Source organism: Emydura macquarii, unplaced genomic scaffold, assembly GCF_026122565.2.
Source record: "Emydura macquarii macquarii isolate MOO-44397 ecotype Brisbane River unplaced genomic scaffold, CSIRO-AGI_Emac_v2 contig_1041, whole genome shotgun sequence".
Taxonomy (NCBI): Eukaryota; Metazoa; Chordata; order Testudines; family Chelidae; genus Emydura; species Emydura macquarii.
The window spans coordinates 1117431-1136267 of NW_027131178.1; the positions used below are offsets into that span (position 1 = coordinate 1117431).

General features: G+C 42.7%; 1 protein-coding gene across 7 annotated transcripts in view; it reads right to left on the reverse strand.

The window, feature by feature from the left end:
• PKHD1 (PKHD1 ciliary IPT domain containing fibrocystin/polyductin) overlaps window positions 1–18837 on the reverse strand; it is a 366705-nt gene that overhangs the window by 45966 nt on the left and 301902 nt on the right. For all 7 annotated transcript variants that reach the window (XM_067544968.1, XM_067544965.1, XM_067544964.1 and 4 more), the window contains one exon: window positions 921–1944. In XM_067544968.1, coding sequence (XP_067401069.1) covers window positions 921–1944 — 1024 coding nt within the window. The remainder of the gene's footprint in view (window positions 1–920; window positions 1945–18837) is intronic.

Here is an 18837-nt window from a genome sequence, read left to right on the forward strand (position 1 = left end):
GCACGGATTACACTTTACCCACCCCTGGCTCAGCTTCACTGGCTGCTGTTTGGAAAGGAGAACAGCCAAGATTCTGTTCCCGTCTGCCCATATGTGTGTAGGGGGGAGGAGAGATGAGTGGCCCTGCAGGGTCTGCTGTCCCTTCACATGTAGACTGGTGCTGTGGGTGTCATGGACATAGCGGTAACAGCTGGGCTCTGTCTGCTACAGCCCCAGCTAAAGACACCTCAAGCTACAGTAGCCTGTGCTTTTAGCTCTGGACACCCCTGGTTCAGTCCCCAGTGCATCATCCAAGACGACGGTCATCCCATTTACATGTGGGTATCCTTCAGACTTGCATTATGTTGGCTCTGTTATTTCCACTTTCAGCAACCACAGATAATCGATCTCCTCCCAAGCCCCAAGTCCTGCAAACACTTGATTAGGCATGTGTTCAACTTTACTACCATGAGCAGCTTTATTCTACTCATGGCAGTCAAGATAAGCACATGCGTCCATGTCTGCATCATCGGAGCTTACATTTCTAAGCATTTCAGGACAGGAGCCAGTCGTTTTTCATCTATAACACACGGTATCTATCTCTGGGACTGTATCAGTACATACATACATGCATTGGTTTAATAGATTTTAAAGTCAGAAGGGACAATTATGATCATCTAGTCTGACGTCCTCCATAACGCAGGCTGTAGCAGTTCACCCGGCAGTTCCTGCATCGAGCCCAACTGCTTTGGGTTTGACTAAGGCATGTTTTAAAGAAAGACATCCAGTCTTGATTTAAGACCTCTGAGTGATGGAGAATGTATTACTTCTCATGGTAAGCTGTTCCACTGGTTAAATACCCTCCTTTAAACAACCAACATCTTAAATAAATACATAATTGTAAATAAGCTTTGAAGGATACATACACATGGACCACTTACCCGGCACTGCCCCCTACTGGCGATGTTGAAGCAGACTGTGTCACCATTAAAGTATCAATTGGTAACTCCAGGGCTCGCTGGAGATCCCCAGTCTGCTGAGCATTGATAACAGCACTGGCTAAGCTCTTCAACCTCTCGCTTGACAAGGAGGGAACAAGCGTATTTCTCAAAAGGGCTGGTGGCGCTCCAATTTCAACAATCAGCACCCTCAGTGGGGTAGCCGTACAAGACGGCTGCAGAACCCGGACACTTGCTGCTCCTGTCCAGGTTTTCTCCCAGCCAGCCCTGTTACAAAAGGCTGGGCAAGCCGTTATGCCAGGGCACTGATGTCTTCTCTTGCCGACATTGTCTGAGATAACCTTTAACGTGCTCTCGCTCCCTGGCACACTGTGAACGATTCTGACCTGGTCACGTCCAATCTGCAAGAAATCAGCCAGACGATGGACCACCCTTCTTTGACCCTCCTCTCCGATGGTCTCAGCTATGGTAAAAGCAGCATGAAGGGAAAAGCTGGTGTATATTTCTATGGGGTCATCTCCATGAAGGAGGATGTAGAGAAGGTTGTTCTCAAAGCTGAAGTAGTGGGTGCCTGCCATAGCATTAGTTAAGAAAGAGGTGGAAGGAGAAGTGGCTAGTGGGGTGTAATCCCCTTTCATAAAAACGTGAATACTGCGGGGTTCATTGTAGAAGATAGCTAGGAGAAGTCTGGTAGAGTTTTGACCACTGATGAAGTGGAGCCTTAAGGTCAGAGGTGTAAGACCAGAGAAGCAAACCGTAGTCAACTTATTTGATGGCAAGACCGAATAGAAAGCCTGTGGATGTTCTGCGGGACAAGATGTATGTGAAACTGCACTACTGAAAGTCTCCACAAAACTGCCAGTCACCGATACCACTGAAGATGGTCTCCTTCCATCGGCACCAGGGTCCAAGCTCTCTAGGATCAACAGTGCATAGTCAGTGTCTTTGCAGAAGTAGCCTTGTGTAGCCGGCTTGTAGGCGCACTTTGTGTCTTCTCTGTAAATGCCTGTTTAACAAATAAACAAAGGGATGAGCTTACCTTTCCTTAGTACACACTGCTCATTTGCATGGCACACCTTCCTGTGTTGATGCCGCTATGTGTGATGATGCCAGGCGCTGCTTCTCTCAGATGTCCTGGGTCTAAACATATAGCAGGGCAGCAAACCATGCCACGCCTTTGGTATTCTTTATGAAACTCCTTTACGTTTGGCATGAATTACCATCTTGCTTTCCCCCTTACCCTCCCCAGCAGTCCTTTGAACTAAGATGGATTCACAAACATAGCCCATAATAAAGGGCAGTGCATTCCAGGAGCATCTCAGTGAAGGAACTGTGGTTCCTCTTCCCCCTTTGCTACAGTGAGGAAGTAAATTGGTACTGCAGTAAATTATTACCCTCTTCCTCCCTGTTCTTACACTATGTAGCTATGCTGGCAAGCATGTTGCCTCCCCACCCACCTGCTCTGGAGATGGGGTATGCAGTGCACCTCACAGAAGAAAGACTGGACCCAACACTGCACCCTGCACTGGGCATAAAGGTGGGAGTCATCTTCCCCTTTATATCCCTGCGTGAACATGCAGGGTCAGCTACAACCTAAGCCCACAGTGTCCAGTTTCCTGGCTGCTTCTCAACAACCTTACAAAGTAGGGGGAAAACAAGGTACTGTTACGAAAAACAAGGGAGATTGTTAGAGGCATAAAAGGAGAGGCTGAAAACACTGGGGCAATTTAGCCTTAAACAGGATCTTCATTAAAGTATATAAAGAGTGGGACACCAATGAAATTAATAGAGTGGTCCCCTTCGCTTTCCACCACACTATGAGAACAAGGAGACATCTGCTGCAAGGCCACACATTCAAATGAAGAAAAGAAAAAGTCAAACAGTGGTGCTCCAGAACTCCCAGCTACAGGATGCCGAGAAGGGTAATAATGAAGTGGGATTACTATATATCTTCATGTAGAAGCTGTCCTTGATTTGTTTAGTGCCGCTTTAGGCCCTGATCATGAAAACCCTTACCTAAGTCAACGGGACTCGATTCAAATAAAGTTACTCAGGCACAGAAATGTTTTCTGGACTGGGCCCTTGTGGTGCATGCCATAGAGGAAAATAATGAAATTAAACAGACTTCAGCCTTGATTTAATGTGGTCGGGAGATGAGGTACAAGTGAGATTAGAATCAGACCCTCTGTGTGGGAGCAGCTATTTTTAGATAGTCATCTACCATTTTCTTTTCCAAGTTTACCAGCAGAGGTGCCTAACCAGTAAATATATGGTGGGGGAGCAGCAGCTTCATTTAGATAGCAGAAATAGAAGAGCTGCACAAAAATATTTTATTATTATTATTATTATTATTCCAGAGCACAAGGAACATGCACTGTAGAGCGAGCAACCCATAAAGCCTGACAGATCTCATCATTCGCTCTCCTGAAAACAGCTGAGTCACCCCCCTCCTCCCCTAGTGACATTTCACTTGTCTACGAATGGGCCTTGCTTGTATTTTGTCATCCCCAGGACTTTGCTTTGCTCGGCTCCTTTCCTTTGTGATCTGGTTCGTGACGTCTCAGTTGGCTCTCCCCGGCCTCCCCACATAGCCTTCCACTCCCTTTCTTCCAAATGGCCTTATCTGCCAGTCACAATTGCTGTGGCCTGCAATTTCGATCACTTTTAAATGAAACCCATGCTGGCCTTGGTAATCATAATGTCATTTACAATTTACCACAAAACACGTTTATTCAGTTAGTAGCACATTGGAGAAAGAGAACTCCATATGAACTCGCTGCTGAAGGCCTAATCTGATTATTTGCTCATGAAAACCCAAGCAGGGGTGCTTGTAAAAGGGGGCTGAAAGGAGAAAGGGAAAAGTGAGGCCTGGTCACAGCTGACTTTCATAATCAATGCGAATAGATAAGTGACACGGCATGTCAAGGGCAGCAGCTAATCTGCCCCGGGGCTTTCCTCGAAAAAAAGGCCAGAGTGGACAGGACTTAATAAATACTGAGTGACCACTGAATATTGAGCTGACGTGCTATTTACATTGGAGATAAACAATAACAGTGATAAATTCCAGAAGCCCTCCTTCTAAATGGCTGAAATTAGATTGTGTGTGTGTGAGAGAGAGAGGGAAAGCAACGGAGAGAAGTGTGTGTGTGTAATAAAAGAGAGAAGTCTGTGTGTGAGACAGGGATAGTGGAGATGTGTTTCTGCGCATGTGTGAAATACAGAGTAATCGGGTTGTGTACTTGCTTTCCCTATCTATTTATCTCCTGCCCAGGCAGCAGATTCCCCTTTTGCAGACTCATAAACCATCGAATCACGTTGCTTATTTTATTTATTTATTTTTTAAACATTCAGGTGGCTTCCAGGGCTTCTGACAAATATTAACTTTGTGTGAGTATTTGTCCTTCCTGTCCTGAAATGAGGATTTTCCACCTCATTTCACATTTGAAAAGAAAAATACGCCAAGTGGGTCCTCTTTGCTTAGGGAAGAAAAGAAGATAACATCCCGTATCTGTTATTTTGAAAAATGAATTCAAGAGAGAAGGGGTTTTTTTTGTTTGTTTTTTGTTTTAAAGAGTATTTTAAAATGGATGTTTTGACTTAAAGGCACATTGAGTCCTTTGCAGGTTTCCTGTCTTTCCTCCAGCTCCCAATGCCAACAAATAAAATATGGGGTGAAAAAAATTATATATTTAAAATGGAATGAAATACAACACCGTTAATGGTTTTTCCCTTCAGGTTAACACCACCATTTCCTTCAAGAAATTCGACCCGTTTCGTGATATATTTCACAATTCATAGTCCATAGAAAATATAGGAGATTTTTGACAAAAACAAAAAAGGTAGCATGGGGGGAGGGGTTAAAGCAAAATAAAACAAAACTGCAAATTTGTTTCTGTCTGACTAGATTTGCTCATTATTATTTTCTTGTTTAACTGCAATTACGGCTATGCAAATATAAAAAAAGAGTGGGGGAGGGGATAGGTGGCACATCGCTTAGACATTGTGACTCACTGACCTGGGGCATCCCAGCGTGTATCTTTTGAAATATGTCTCAGAACTAGCGGCCCCCTTTTGAGCTGCTGACGTACAGTTTTGAGACAAAAGGCCCAAAGTTAGGATCCTAGAAATCTACCAGGACAGGAAAGTGAAATGAATGGGGTGTTAATCGTTTTTGTGGCAGAGAAACAACTTCTAGGGCTTCAGTATCTCCATTCTGAATGTTCACTGTAAGTAATTTACAAATTGAGGTACTTGATCATTCAGTCTGATCCACACAGTTGGACTCTTATGCCTATCCAGAGTCCCAGTAGGGTGACCAGATAGCAAATCAGGACAAGGGGTGGGGGGTAAATAGACGCCTATATAAGACAAAGACCCGGATATCGGGGCTGTCCCTATAAAATTGGGACAGCTGGTCACCCTAAGTCCCACTGAAGCAAATGTCCTCTGATCTTGCAAATCCATACACATGCAAGCGACTTCACTCATGTGAGTAATCCCATTGGCTTCTATGGGGACACAGTTAGGCCAATGCTAAGCCCTTTTTGAAAATCACACAAAGTGTGTGTGCATGAGTATGTGAGTCTGTCTGTGCATGAGCTGGTGTGATCATGTGAACTTGTGTGAGCCTGTATAATCATGTATGCATGTGAATATCTGTGACAGGGATGTGTGTGCGAATACATTAGAGTGTTAAATGCTTGTGCAAGTGTATGTATTAATGCTTAACTGTGTGTGAGCATGAATGCACACAGTACACACACTCATGGTCTTACACACACAATTCCATATTAACACATATACTTGCACAAATCTGTATATACTTTTTATGGTATTTATGTGTCTCCCATCACCACAGCATCTGAGCACCACACAATCTTTAACTGCTTTATCCTCACAACACCCCTGGGAGGTGTGGAAGTTCTATTCATCCCCATTTCACAGAGGGAAAATGAGGCACAGAGAGATTAACTTGCCCAAGGTCACACAAGAAGCCTGTGGCAGAGTAAGGAGGTGACCCTTGGTCTCCCAAGACCTAGCCTAATGCCCTAACCATTGGACCACCCTTTCTCTCTAGTGAATTAATGAATAAAAATATAATAATTGCTTTGGTCTGTTAATACAATATATTTTGTTTTTAAATGGGTGAATGCAGTGATCTGTGCACACAGATTACTATTATTTATGTTTTGCATTATGATTTGCATTATTTATAATATTAATTATGTTTGACAGTAGCACCGAGAGTCCACAGACCCATTGTCCTAGGCGTTGTACAAAGAGGATAAGGAACACATGTACATTAAGGATAACGATAATTTCTTTTCCAATAAACCAGCAACAAATTATAAACTATCCTAGTTCCCAGCATCCCATCCAGATAAATAACTTGCTCCCCACTTTGACCTAATTACACGCTGCCTAACTCACACCGTCCCAGAAAGCCTGGGAGAAGGGCGAGTCTGGAAGTTCAACATACTCTAGAAGATGAGGCTTATAAAACAACAACAAAAAAGAAATACTGAGAGAACACTGTGTCTGTTCCCTCATGCTACCGAGCTGTTCCTTCATGCCATAGGCTGGAATAGCACGGAAGGTCTACACTTCATCGCCATGGAAGAGTAAATTGTAAGCTCTTTGGGGTGGGGACCATCTTTTTGTTCTCTGGGTGTGTACACCGCCTAGTACAGTGGAGTTCTGGTCCATGACTGGGCCTCCTAGATGCTCCTGTAATACAAACAGTAACTAATAAGTATTCCATTCCCCCATCCCTGCTTATTTTGCCACATACATCTCAAATAGTTGGGCATTTGTGGGAAGGGGGAAAATTTCACCCTCAGAAGACAGACTGAAGAGGGAAAAATGCAAACAAAACCATCTTGCTGCTTAAACGATCCTACTCTAGCAAACAACCCTACAGTGAAAAGAACAGTGCATTCCTCTTGTCTCTACCAACACCTTTTCCCATTTTGTTTCCCCTCAAGTTATTCCTGTCTTTTCTTTAGCTGTATTTAAAGCCCAGAAGGATTTTTTTCCTCCTCCTCACCAGTAACCTTGTCTACTGAGCATGAGACAAACGGAGACCCATGGCTTAATTGAAAGGCAAGGGGCAGCAAACAGCATTCTTTATAAATACTATTCCAATCTCTGGCTCTCTCGCCAAGGAATGATAAAGCCATCACCTCGGTTGGAAAGCAGAACAGTAATTTCATCAGATGCCAGACCTCAAAACGAATGTGGCTGTGCCATGCACTGCTCTGAGCTGTGGATATAATGAGATTTGAATGGGAAGTACCGGACACAATAAATCTGTGCCATATGTGACCATTTCCTGTGTCAGTTCCTTTCTCATAACCAGTGGAGGCTTTTTTCTCCCCCCGCTCCCTTGCTTTCCCTTTCATGACCCCACACCAGGACTCTGCAATCTTTCATGGCTGCTTATGGGCCTCAGGCTTTTCCACAGCAGTTGCATAAATAAATGAATTTGACAGCAAACATCATAACAGTTAGTAGTAATGTGTGCTCACCACAAGTGCCTGTACTGCTCACTGGAGAAATGGGAGAGGAAAGGGCTTGTTTTGTTACCACAAACAAAACTATGTTCTCTGACAAGTGGTGAAAGAATTAGTCAAATAAACTTGAACTCTATTAAGACTCTTGTTGCCAGCTTTTATCATGAACTGAAAGGTTCTCAGCTTCTCTCTCCCAGCTTGGCCTGCATTTCCTGCAAAGATAAATTGTCCTTTTCTTTTGCAAAAATAAAGTTTGGAAATAAAATGATCACTTTAAACTAAAACTGGGGGATCATTCCATTTGATTATTATTACTGTTGCCTAATGAGAAGTGTTTCTTGATCATGGGAACTAACTCCTGTGAAGAGTGAATTTCCCAGAAAAGGGCTTTGATGTCATGATTTTCCATTAAAGCTGGGATACAAGCAAAACCTTTAATACAAACACCTGCCGTCTTTGGGAATGTCCAGGTTAGAGCTGATTGAAAAGGCCAGTTGTTTTTGAGAGATATTTTGGAAAGGAATTTTTTTTTTCAAAAATTTCCCACAACCTCTTTTGAGTGTTTCAAAAACCAAAAAGTTTTCAGTCGTCAAATATTAGTTCATTTTCCACTTTTTGCTGGGAAACTGGAAATTTTTGCCCCCAAAAAGAAATTTTTAATTAAAAAAAAAATTGACACAAAAATATTTCATCTAGCTCTTTTTTCCCAGCTATAACTGAGCTTATAATTATTTATTATGGACTAAATTTTCAAACGGGACTGTTACTTCTGGATGTCTACATTTTTGGGTGCCCAACTTTGGATATTTTTAAAGGCCCAGTTTTCAGGAAGTTCTGAGCCATCCGTCCATTGAAAATCAGCCTTTTTAAGGAAGAAAAGGCTCAAGGAAAGAAACAGAGGCATCCACAATCACTAGTCATTTTTCAAATAAGTTAGGCCTATTTTATTGTGGTAACTCATAGAGGCTCCAATCAGGGAATCAATAGTTGTCGTGTGGTTTGTTAATTTCTTTTTTTTTTTTACATTAAAATATTTCTCAGTAAACATTGTGGTTTTGTCAAAATTGTTGTTTTCCACAGGAAAAAGTCAATTTCAACAAAATGTTTCGATGTTCCAGTCAGGAGAGTCAAAATAAAAAAATGTCATTTTGAATCAATATTTTAAAAGAAAACATTTTTCCGTTTCAATACGTCAATCCAAAATAACACTTGTCATTTCAAAATGTTGATTGAAACCAGACAATATCATTTCAAAATGCCACGTTGCTTTCCATTTTGGCATTTCCAATTCCAACCTTTTGAGAATTTTTCATTTTGTGAAAATTTTCCATATTTCCGCTTTTCATTCCGATTCAGGATGGAAAGCAATTTTAAAATGTCAACCTTTCCTGCAAAAGGAAAATTCATTTAAAAAAAATAGTTTCACAAATGTGTAATAAAAGCCCCTGCACTCACAATTATGGTTAATGACATAATACAATAGGTGCATGAAATGTATATATGGGCGGGTCTAGAGGAGTAGGAAAGATAACAATAGTGTGAACAGGTTTTCACAGACACTACTGATGCATCACTTGCCTCCTGCCTAACTGGGTCCTTCTCTAATTTGAACCATCCTGAGCAAAAAGCCATCTGTAGCTAAGAGGAGAAAACTGGGATAAAAGACGAACCATCCTGAATTTTTGCCCACAAATTTAACTGAGGTTCAGAAAAACCCAAGAAACTTCCACCATCTTGTTTTTCATTCTCATGCATCTTAAAACATCTTGGTTCTACGCAGGACCAGAAGTGGATGTGCCTACAATGATGTGAGATGAGCCATGGGCATAAAGTTTTCAGACACCCATCCAATCGCTCCAGATCCTCGGCTGGTGTAAACTGGCATAGCTCCACTGACTTCAACGAACTCATGACAATTTATACCAGCTGAGAATCTGCCTCTCTCTCTTTTACCCCTTTTCTTCCAAAACAAATCCATTTTTTTCCTGGTATTTAACAGAAAGAAAAAGACATCAGGAAAGATGGCTCAAGACCAAAACTGAGTGAAAGTAAAAAAGGGAGCTAGAGGGAATGAGAATCAAATGAGAGCAGAGAGACAGACAGGGAAGGAGTTATGCAGAGCTTTGAAGGTGAAGACCAAGAGCTTGGAGATTTTATTGCCTTTCCTAATGGCAGTTATTGCATTTCCTAATGGCAAGGGATTAGCATCCGTGGAGCGATGGGGTTTTCTTGGCCTTATTTCCCATCGACATACTGCCTTTGAGGGAATTCAGAGACCGCAGGCTGGAACAGACTAAATAAATCTCATCCACTCAAGATGCATGGTGGTGTTGAAAAGGCACTGGATTAGAATGTAGGTGAGGTGGGGTAAATTCCTGGCTCTGCCACAGACCTACAGTGTGATGTTGGGCAAGTCACTTAATCTCTCTGTTATTTCAGCTCCCCATCCGTAGAATGGTGATAATGATACTTAATGTCATGTCTATTTAGATTGTAAGCTATGTGTACTGTGCCAAGCACTACAAGGCCATGATAGGGGTTGGGACCACTAGGCATGACTGGAATAAAAAGTAATGACCCAGGTGTTTTTCATAGAGCATTCTCAGCAATTATAATTATCCATTCTCATCGGATACAAGCCCCAGCCACCTAATCCCATCCTCTGCTGCAGGACCCACACCATGGGGGAAGAGTAAAGGCAGCTATCTGGGCAACTCCCTTTTCTCAAGGAATGGAGGAAGAACTACTTCCTGGCACCAATGTCCTGTGTGACTTCAATCCACATGGAAATGCCACAGGCCCATGCATGCCTAACCTTTGCCTACCAAGGCCCCATATTGAACGTCCAATCCTAGAGCCTCACATTGCCCTTTTCCTGCAGGAATGGAGCTTCCTGTTTCGAAGACGTCCATATTAGTTGACAGAAGTGCCTGGAATAAGAGTCTCCTGTATTGCAGTAGACGATACGGCGTGAAGATAATCACCATCCTTTCCTGTCACTCTCGGACGGGAAAGCCTAGCTTCTTCTCCCGCAGGATTCAGTATTTCTGTGCTACATTGTCCTCTCTGATGCACAGTGAGAGACAGAAAAGCTACCCCCCTCTTTACTCCGCTGCCTGCCCTCCCCAATGCAAAGCGGTCTGCTCCGCATATGCAACTCCCTCACCATATTGCGGAGAAGGGGCTGGCTGAACAGTGGGGTGAGATCTTTACAGGGTGCCCACACTTGACAGGCTTGAGTCAGCCCGAGCAGAGACCTTTTTGTTCCATCTGACATCTCAAGCGTGCAAGAGTAAAAGCTCATGTACCGCTGGCCCTGTTCAGACTGGTTGCCAGGCTTTCCACTAGATACCCATCATGAAGGTGATCTTCTGGCAGCACAGAGACATTGCTTGGCTGGGATGCAGAAGGGAGGGTTTGAAAGCAAGCTCAGGCTGCTGTGTAGCATGCAGCCTTTGAGCTGGAATACCGTTCCTCACTGTTCCACATTCCTATTCCCTGGTGCCCTAATGTGAAGGGTACCAGGGGGTTCAGGGTGAACCAGGAGAAGGTATTTTACATCTAAATCTTAACAGGACCCTGCCCTACCGGTAACAGAAGACAGCAGTATTGCCAACCTCAAGAGTCTAAAAATCATGCGTCACCCCCGCTCCAAATCATGAAATTGGCTTAGATGTAATGAGCTTTAACAACAAAATAAAATAAAGGTTCCTTTGGATTTGCCTTTGGATTTTTGATCTCTTAGGTTACACTCAGGTCATGTTTTCAAGCTTTCCTCTGCAAACAGAAGGCATGATGAAAGCTGGGATTTTCTAATGGCATGCCTCCAGGAGCTGGGGCTTTAAGAAACACACCAAAAATTGAGAGTTGGCCACCCTGAATGAATGTCTCAGACATTCTCTCACCAGCTGCCTCGTCCCACTTTCATTTCTCTTGTCTGGTGGAGTTATCCAGAGCACTGTGACTTTCAAGGTACAGTCCCACCAATTACAGACCCAGTTGTGCAAATCTTACTCATGTTGAGTAGCACTTACTCACATGAGTTTATTATTATTCCCCTATCTGCTACTCCATGTGAATATGGAGCACATAATTGGGATCTAAGGGGGTTTCAATCATTACAAGTGCAGGCAGCTTGATGCTACTGAACTTTAGAGCAAAGGGAGATAGGGATCTTTAGTCTCAGAACTAGAAGTGGGCCTGAACCAAAGCCAGGCTCTGAACACTCCTTGGATTACAGAGAAAAGCTGGAATCTGAGCATGGATCAGATTCAGATATAAAAGTCATGGACAGTGCATAAGAACTAGTAGGTAGACAGCTAAATCTATACAATTATAGAGGTCAATGATGCCACTGGTATTGGGAATTCAGATTCACTCAGGTCACTTTACAGGAGGGAGGAAGTAGTGGCCTTGGGACACTCCTGATATAATTCAATAACATTCTTTGTGAGATAGGGAAAGTCAGTGAAAAAGACGCAAAGAGCATGTGCAACTGGAAAATATTAAAGAGACTCCCTACTCCTCAGATCTGGCTGGGTGTCTAACTCCACCTCTGAATCCTCCAGTCAAAATAGTTTCAGCTAAAGCTGGGACTCAACCTAACTCCCGGCTCTGAAGACCTTCAGCCTCTGGAAAAGTTCAGCCCTGGAACCAAACTTTGCTCTCGGCTCCTATTGCTGCAATGGGCTGAACCAAAATCCTGGATCCAAACCCTGCCCCACATTGGCAAACTTAGGGAAAGAGCCAGAACCAAGCTAGGCAGCTCATGACATCCATGCAAACCTAATCACGTTCACACAAACTTATCCGTAGCAATATTTCTTCTGTATTGATTGACACCGATGTCCACTCTAGTTCAGAGAAGTGTTAAGGATGGCTGCAGCAGGGAGAAGGCATGTCAGGAAAATGGGAAAAGAATATGGAAAAAGCCTCTCATCCGTAGGCCACCTTGCTACAATCTCATAAATGTTCAGTGTCTTGCATGAAATAAGTTGTGGAAGGAGATTTATTCACTTCCCAGTAGAGAGGTGTCTCCATCACCGAACCCTACTACCACAATTAACATAGATCAGTGTCTTTGGGCCAGATTGTGGCCTGCACCTCCATGCATATGCAAGGAGAAGAAAGAGAGAAGATGGTCCTGTTCTAGTGCACCCCAGGCTACTAGAGCTACTAACCACATAATTAGCACAAGGCTGCTTCCTGCTAGTGTCCTGTAGGGGATAGTCACACAAAAAGGAACACAGAGGGGCAGGATGGAGGTGAGGTCACAATCCCAACCCTTCTGCACCTACTAGTGGAGCTGGCAATAGAGGGGAAGGTTAGGGGCTCAGCAGTTGGCATTGGTACCTCTGGATGCAATGTACCTCCCAGGGGTCCCAATGGGCAGTGATGCTCTGCATCATTCCCCAACACTGAGCAGCACCTACTAGTAAACAATACAAATACATCATGTAACTAGACACAACTGAGCCCTTTATTAAAAGTCTCATTGCAGAGGCAGAGGACAGAACAGGAATGAAGACAGCTTACTTTCTCTAGAGGTAGCCCCACCAGAATGAGACTAAGGCCCATTGGAAGGACAGAACAAGAAAGCTTGCTCTAACACTGCTCATGCTGCACCTTTCCTATGGCCAGAATAAGGACTTCTCTCTCCCATGGCTGTCATTTCAAAACTTTGCACCAATGCTAAATCAGTGTCCTCCCCACTTCATTTGAAAGATGTGTGATGTCATGTCCAGTTTATTTAACACCTTCATTAATGATCAAGTGGGGGAAAGGGGATAAAAACTAACCATGTAAGTAAAATCTGCAGATGGCATGAAATCGGGATGCGGTGCAAACACTCACGAGGACAGAAAACTAACGCAAGAGAGAGCTCTTACGGAAGTGAGAACTATGGGCAGAAAATTACAACACGGGCAAAAATGTAATCTAATATATCTGGGGAAAAGTAAAATGAAAAGCAGATAGAGTATTCAGTAGGAAGGCTATATCTGGGTAACCACAGTGCTGTGAGTCCGAAGCACCTGTATCTGACCATTAGAAACTTTGCATGCAGTAAAAAAAAAAAAAATGCTGGATCTGAGCCGCAGCTCCTGGAAAATCCAAAGATCAGTTTAATATTCAGCATATACAAAATTCACAACATATCCACTTTTAGGCCCTGCTAGGCATATTAGGACAAAAGTTCAACCCTGGTGTAAGCCCAGTAAAGTCCTTGAAAACTGCACTTGTTCAAACCAGGGCCACAGTCCAGCAAACACTTATGCACATAACTTCATGCACACGAATGCCTGTTTGCATGATTGGGGCCTAAATAACATGATGGGTCACTACTGCACATAGCGGATATAATACTTTAATACTTTACTTAGATAATAGGACTAAGATGGGGCTTGAGACTTCTGCCATTGAAATCAATTGAATGACTCCATTGGAGAAGAATTGAGCTTACAGTTGTTTGAGGATCTCCAAGAACCATAATAAGATCCTGCTTTACATCTTCAAAGCACAGTACAAATGTTAATTAGTTAAAACTCATACTATATTTAGGAACATGGGACATAGGACTACAAGGGATCTCCTGAGTCATCGAATCCAGTTCCCATTTATTGTAGACAACCCTATCATATAATCAATGTATATCAACATATATCTGGAGTATGGTACCCCACTAAGCTGAAGGACAGAGAGGTTAATCACACTGAAACTTTGCAGCAGAGCAGGGAAGATAACCAAAGAATCTTGACTTCCTTGTTTTAACTACTAGACAACACTCCCTTTGAATTTTATTCTAAGCTTGCTAGTGGGAAGCTTGAAATTTCAGACAATCCATGAAGTTATTTTGGCTAGGGAGTATATATTTAAAACACATTGTGCATAATGTTGTCTTTCTACAGTTGAGAAGTAATTAAGAAAGATGTGAAATAAATAGACAAGCGAGAGGCAAAATGAAATATGAAGTGGCTAGAAGTAGCGCATTCTCTAATGTTGTATTTTTTTCAGTTTATTATTGTAAAAGCCCAGAGCAAAAGAATAGCTTTTTTTTAATAATGAGACTGGCTTTTCATTTTTCTTAACTTTTTATTTATTAACCACATTGCACAAGCCACCTCCCTAACTGATGGTGAAGGTTGGGTTACATGGGTTTGTTTAGTCTGAAAACACCCCAGCCTGCAATGGGAAAGTAGAGTAATAGCCTATTGTATGGGGCTTGGAGGCTTTCAAAAACAAGGTCCATTTGTCCTCAAGTTTCCCCTGTGATATCTGGTGGATGAGTTGTTCCTGAGTGTTGGGATTCCCCCCAAGACCTTTTCCACTCAGCTTATCCAGAACACCTTGTCCAGTTCTGAGAAAACACGTCATCCAGTTCTCTGGGATCCCAGACATGCTGTTCAACTCCGGATTTCATCAGTCAGGCTCCTTTATTTGGCATAAAGCAAAGCTATGCTGATTTGATCAGACTCAAGCATAGGGGGTGGATATAGGGCATTCCACGCATCAAAAGTTACACAGACGACTTCTTCCTTTATACACATTTACAAATCACACGGCATTTGCTGTACACCATGCATTTTGGCTTGGCTTGGTTACTTTGCAGGAACCAATCCCTGTCCAGCATGCTTTGCCCGTGTGATGGCCATATAGAAGCTGATCGTTACATTCCAGGTTTATCTTGCCCATTGTCACTAGCATCAGGTATTGCTGTTTATCCTAGCTAGTACAGACACCCTGACTCCAGCATGCTGTTTGCCAAGCCTCTATTTACAACTTAACCTTTCATTCACCTTCCCAGTTATGCCCACTAAGAAATGAGACAAGTTACTTATGTCAAGCCAGGCCTACACTGAGGTTTTTGGTTGGCTGGTTGAATGCATCCCTGAGAGAGGGCATAGCCTCAGCTAGTGTAAAGGGATGGCACTACAGCCATTTATATCAGCTGAGGTTCTGGCCTTAGCTGAGGACATGGTAAAGCAGCAGCAGCACAGCGGGATTTGTACTGCCCCGATTTGATTCTGCAAGGTTCCAGACAACTCCCAAAGGAAATTAAGAGTGCTCAGCAGCTTGGTGGATTTTGCTGCATGTGAATGGACATCTAACTTCAGGAATCCATCTCAGCCAGGTCCAGGTTCAGTTGCATACCTGTACTCTAAACACAGGCATTGAGAGAATGGATCAGCCCCATGGTCCATCTGTTCTAGGTTTGGTCTACACTTACCTCAGCAATTCGGCGGCAGTCGACGGGAGTTATGCAAAGTACGCAAAGAACTTGCGTAAGTCCCGTCAACTTCTGTGCTTCTCTTCTGCGTGCCGTCTTCACTGCACTGCGTCGGCGGGAACCATGTTCCCGTTGACATAGTGCTACGCCACTTGAGGATGTGGTTTCAGTATGTCGACTTCTGAATCGACTGAGTGGGCTGAATATGCAGCAAAGGAGATTTAGGTGAGATATTAGGAAAAACTTTCTAGCTATAAGGGTAGTTAGGTTCTGGAATAGGCTTCCAAGGTACTTGTCATCACTTGAGGGTTTTAAGAACAGGTTGGACAAATACTTTGTCATGGATGATCTAGGTTTATTTGGTCCTGTCTCAGCGCAAGGGGCTGGACTTGAGGACTTCTAGAGGTCCCTTCCACTCCTATATTTCTTTGAGTCTATGTATCATTTGTATTTCAGTAGCATTCAAGATCACCATTGTGCTAGGCACTATCCAAACACCTAGTCAAAGATGATCTGGTCCAACAGTATCTAGATATGTTAAAATTTTGCGGTGTCCAATCCAGATATCTTTGTGGGTTCCATCTCCGGTCATGACTGGACCTTAAAGAAAACTCTGACTGCTGCATTTACTAGTGGATTCCACAGGAAGAGCTTTCAGGCTTTGACCAAACCCTCTTTCCAAAAGGGAATGGATATCCGGTTAACCACATGTTTTCAGGTGTTAAAAATGAACTTGCAATCACTTGCGTTTTATTTTTCCCCAAGGTTGAAAGAGAGTTAATGCTTTTGGCAGAGCTGCATCCTGTAACTGCAATACCTTAGCAGAAGGATGTGACACAGAAAGGAGCCCTGTTCTGCCAGAAGTCTTGAGGGAGAGGAGGAAGGTGTGGGAATCTTTCCATTTTTCTCATTCAGTATCACCTGAATGGATCAAGCACTCAAACAGAGAGATCTTAGAAGTAGGTATCTGAATTTAATAAAGCTCTCTGGATGGGGAAGGAGGTAGAGAAAGGAAGATCACAAAGATAAGAGAGACAGAGAGAGGAAAAGAAAGACAATTACAGTAGATCAGTGAACGTTGCACCCTCCCAGGGTCAAATGGCCACAACTGGATGTTTATTTAAAAGGTAGGAGAGCAAATTCTTAGGGAAGGAATAGAATAGTGAGGAAAAGAACTTTACTTTTAACAGATATGCACTAGTTAAAGGCTTGTGATGTAACAATGCCTTTGAAAGGAAAAGGGAAATAGCAAATATAGTTAATTAAAAGGGACAAAATAAAAACATCAAGCAGCTTGATTCCATTCTCCTTTATACCAGTGTCAAATCAGGAGTGAATCTACTGCACTTATACCAATTGTAAAACCAGTATGTGAGCAGAATCAGACCAAAGGTTTTAAAAGCAAATCCATCTTTGTGTAACTGTTAACTCCACAGATTATTAAACTGAAGGGTTTATGCATGTCTCCCTTAGTCTTCAGCATTTCTGCAGCTTCTTTACCATTTTCACTTGGACAACAAAATTAAGCTGCGGGCTTGATCTTTTTCCCTGCTGAAATCAATTAAGAGAGAGGATTTGGTGATAGAGTCTTCGTTTTTGTAAAATTCTGTTTGTTAGAGAAACACAGGAAATACCAGCAGGGAAATAAATTCAGATACTTGAAATAAAACCTATACATTTAAAATCTAAGTTACAAACCGTTCAGGGTTGGGTGGTGGGATCTTGACTTCAGGTAATCAGTACTCCCCTGGCCAATCTTTATGGGCATGGTTTCAGTCCTGCTGATTAAAATGCTGAGGAAGTTGTTCTGCCTTTTCCTTTACACTTTACTAAACGTACTGATGTATTTTGTACAATGTCTAATAGCTGCTATTGCACATGTGCCTAAAGCATACGAGGAGCTGAAATTGAAATAAATAAGCAAACAAACGTAATGAAATAGAAGGTCTCCGACAGCTGGTAGATGGGATATGCAGCATTTTCACTAGCTAGAAGTGGTATGCAGTATTGTTATGATTGATGATGGTAGACAGAGAAATTCATAGATTTCAAGGCCAGAAAAGGGACAATTATGATCATTTTGTCTGACCTCCTGCATAACACAGGCCAACGACCCTCACCAACAGACAGACACAAAGTACATACATACACAGACAGGACCATATGCTCAGCTTGTCTATAGCCCTATTGACTTCAATGGAGAAATATCTCTTTATACCAGTATATAGATACCGACTTCTCTCTCTAACACACACACACCAGATATGTTCTATATATTTAATTTAGGCAGACTAACCAGAGAATACATTTCAGTAACACCAATTAGATGCGCACTAATTTCTTCCCTGTGAAATAGTGGTAAGTAATTAATCAGAATTTTGATCACAACTCAGTTGGTAATTCTAATTGCATTTGCCATTTCCCCAGTAAATATGAAATCATTATCTTTTGCCTGATCCTCTCTTCCTAATCACCCTGGGTGCTAGAAGCAAAACATTTCCAAGAACCAGATATTGTCTCTATCAACCAGCAACCTTAATACCTTTGGACTGGGGGTTAGTGGGTTCAGTCCACGGCTGTGTTTTATTTCAAGCTTCATCATAATTCGAAAGTGAATACTTAGTGGCAGGCTGGCTGCTTGCCCGGGGGAGGGGAAATTCTGCCTTGTAAAATTATGAGAGAGGATGAAAGCTAGCAGCTCACTCCATTAAAAACCTTCTGGGAGGGGACTCAAGACATCTGACCTTTGCACAATCATCCAGCTTGCATCTAAGGGGCATATGAGCATTGATCAAATCTGTATCATCCAAGCAAAAAATGCACCTTCGAGGTGCCACAACCACTGTTCCATGATAGATGTTAACATTCATCTCTGCACTGGCCAGAGAGGAACCCTTAGCAGTCCATGTTTAATAATGCTAGCTCTTCCACAGTCTTTGCTGATCATGAGAGAGGGGAGGTTTCTATTTAACCCCAAAAGTGTTTCTACCACAAGCTTGGAATGTGAAGGAGATTATTATTGTTCTCACTCCAGTCATGAGTGTCTAAGGGCTCCAGCTGAGATCAGATCCCGCTGTGGTAGGCCCTGTAAAAGACAGTGCTTGCCTCAAAGAACTTACACTCTAAATAGATCAGAAGGAGAAAGGAAGTCATATTATTTCCA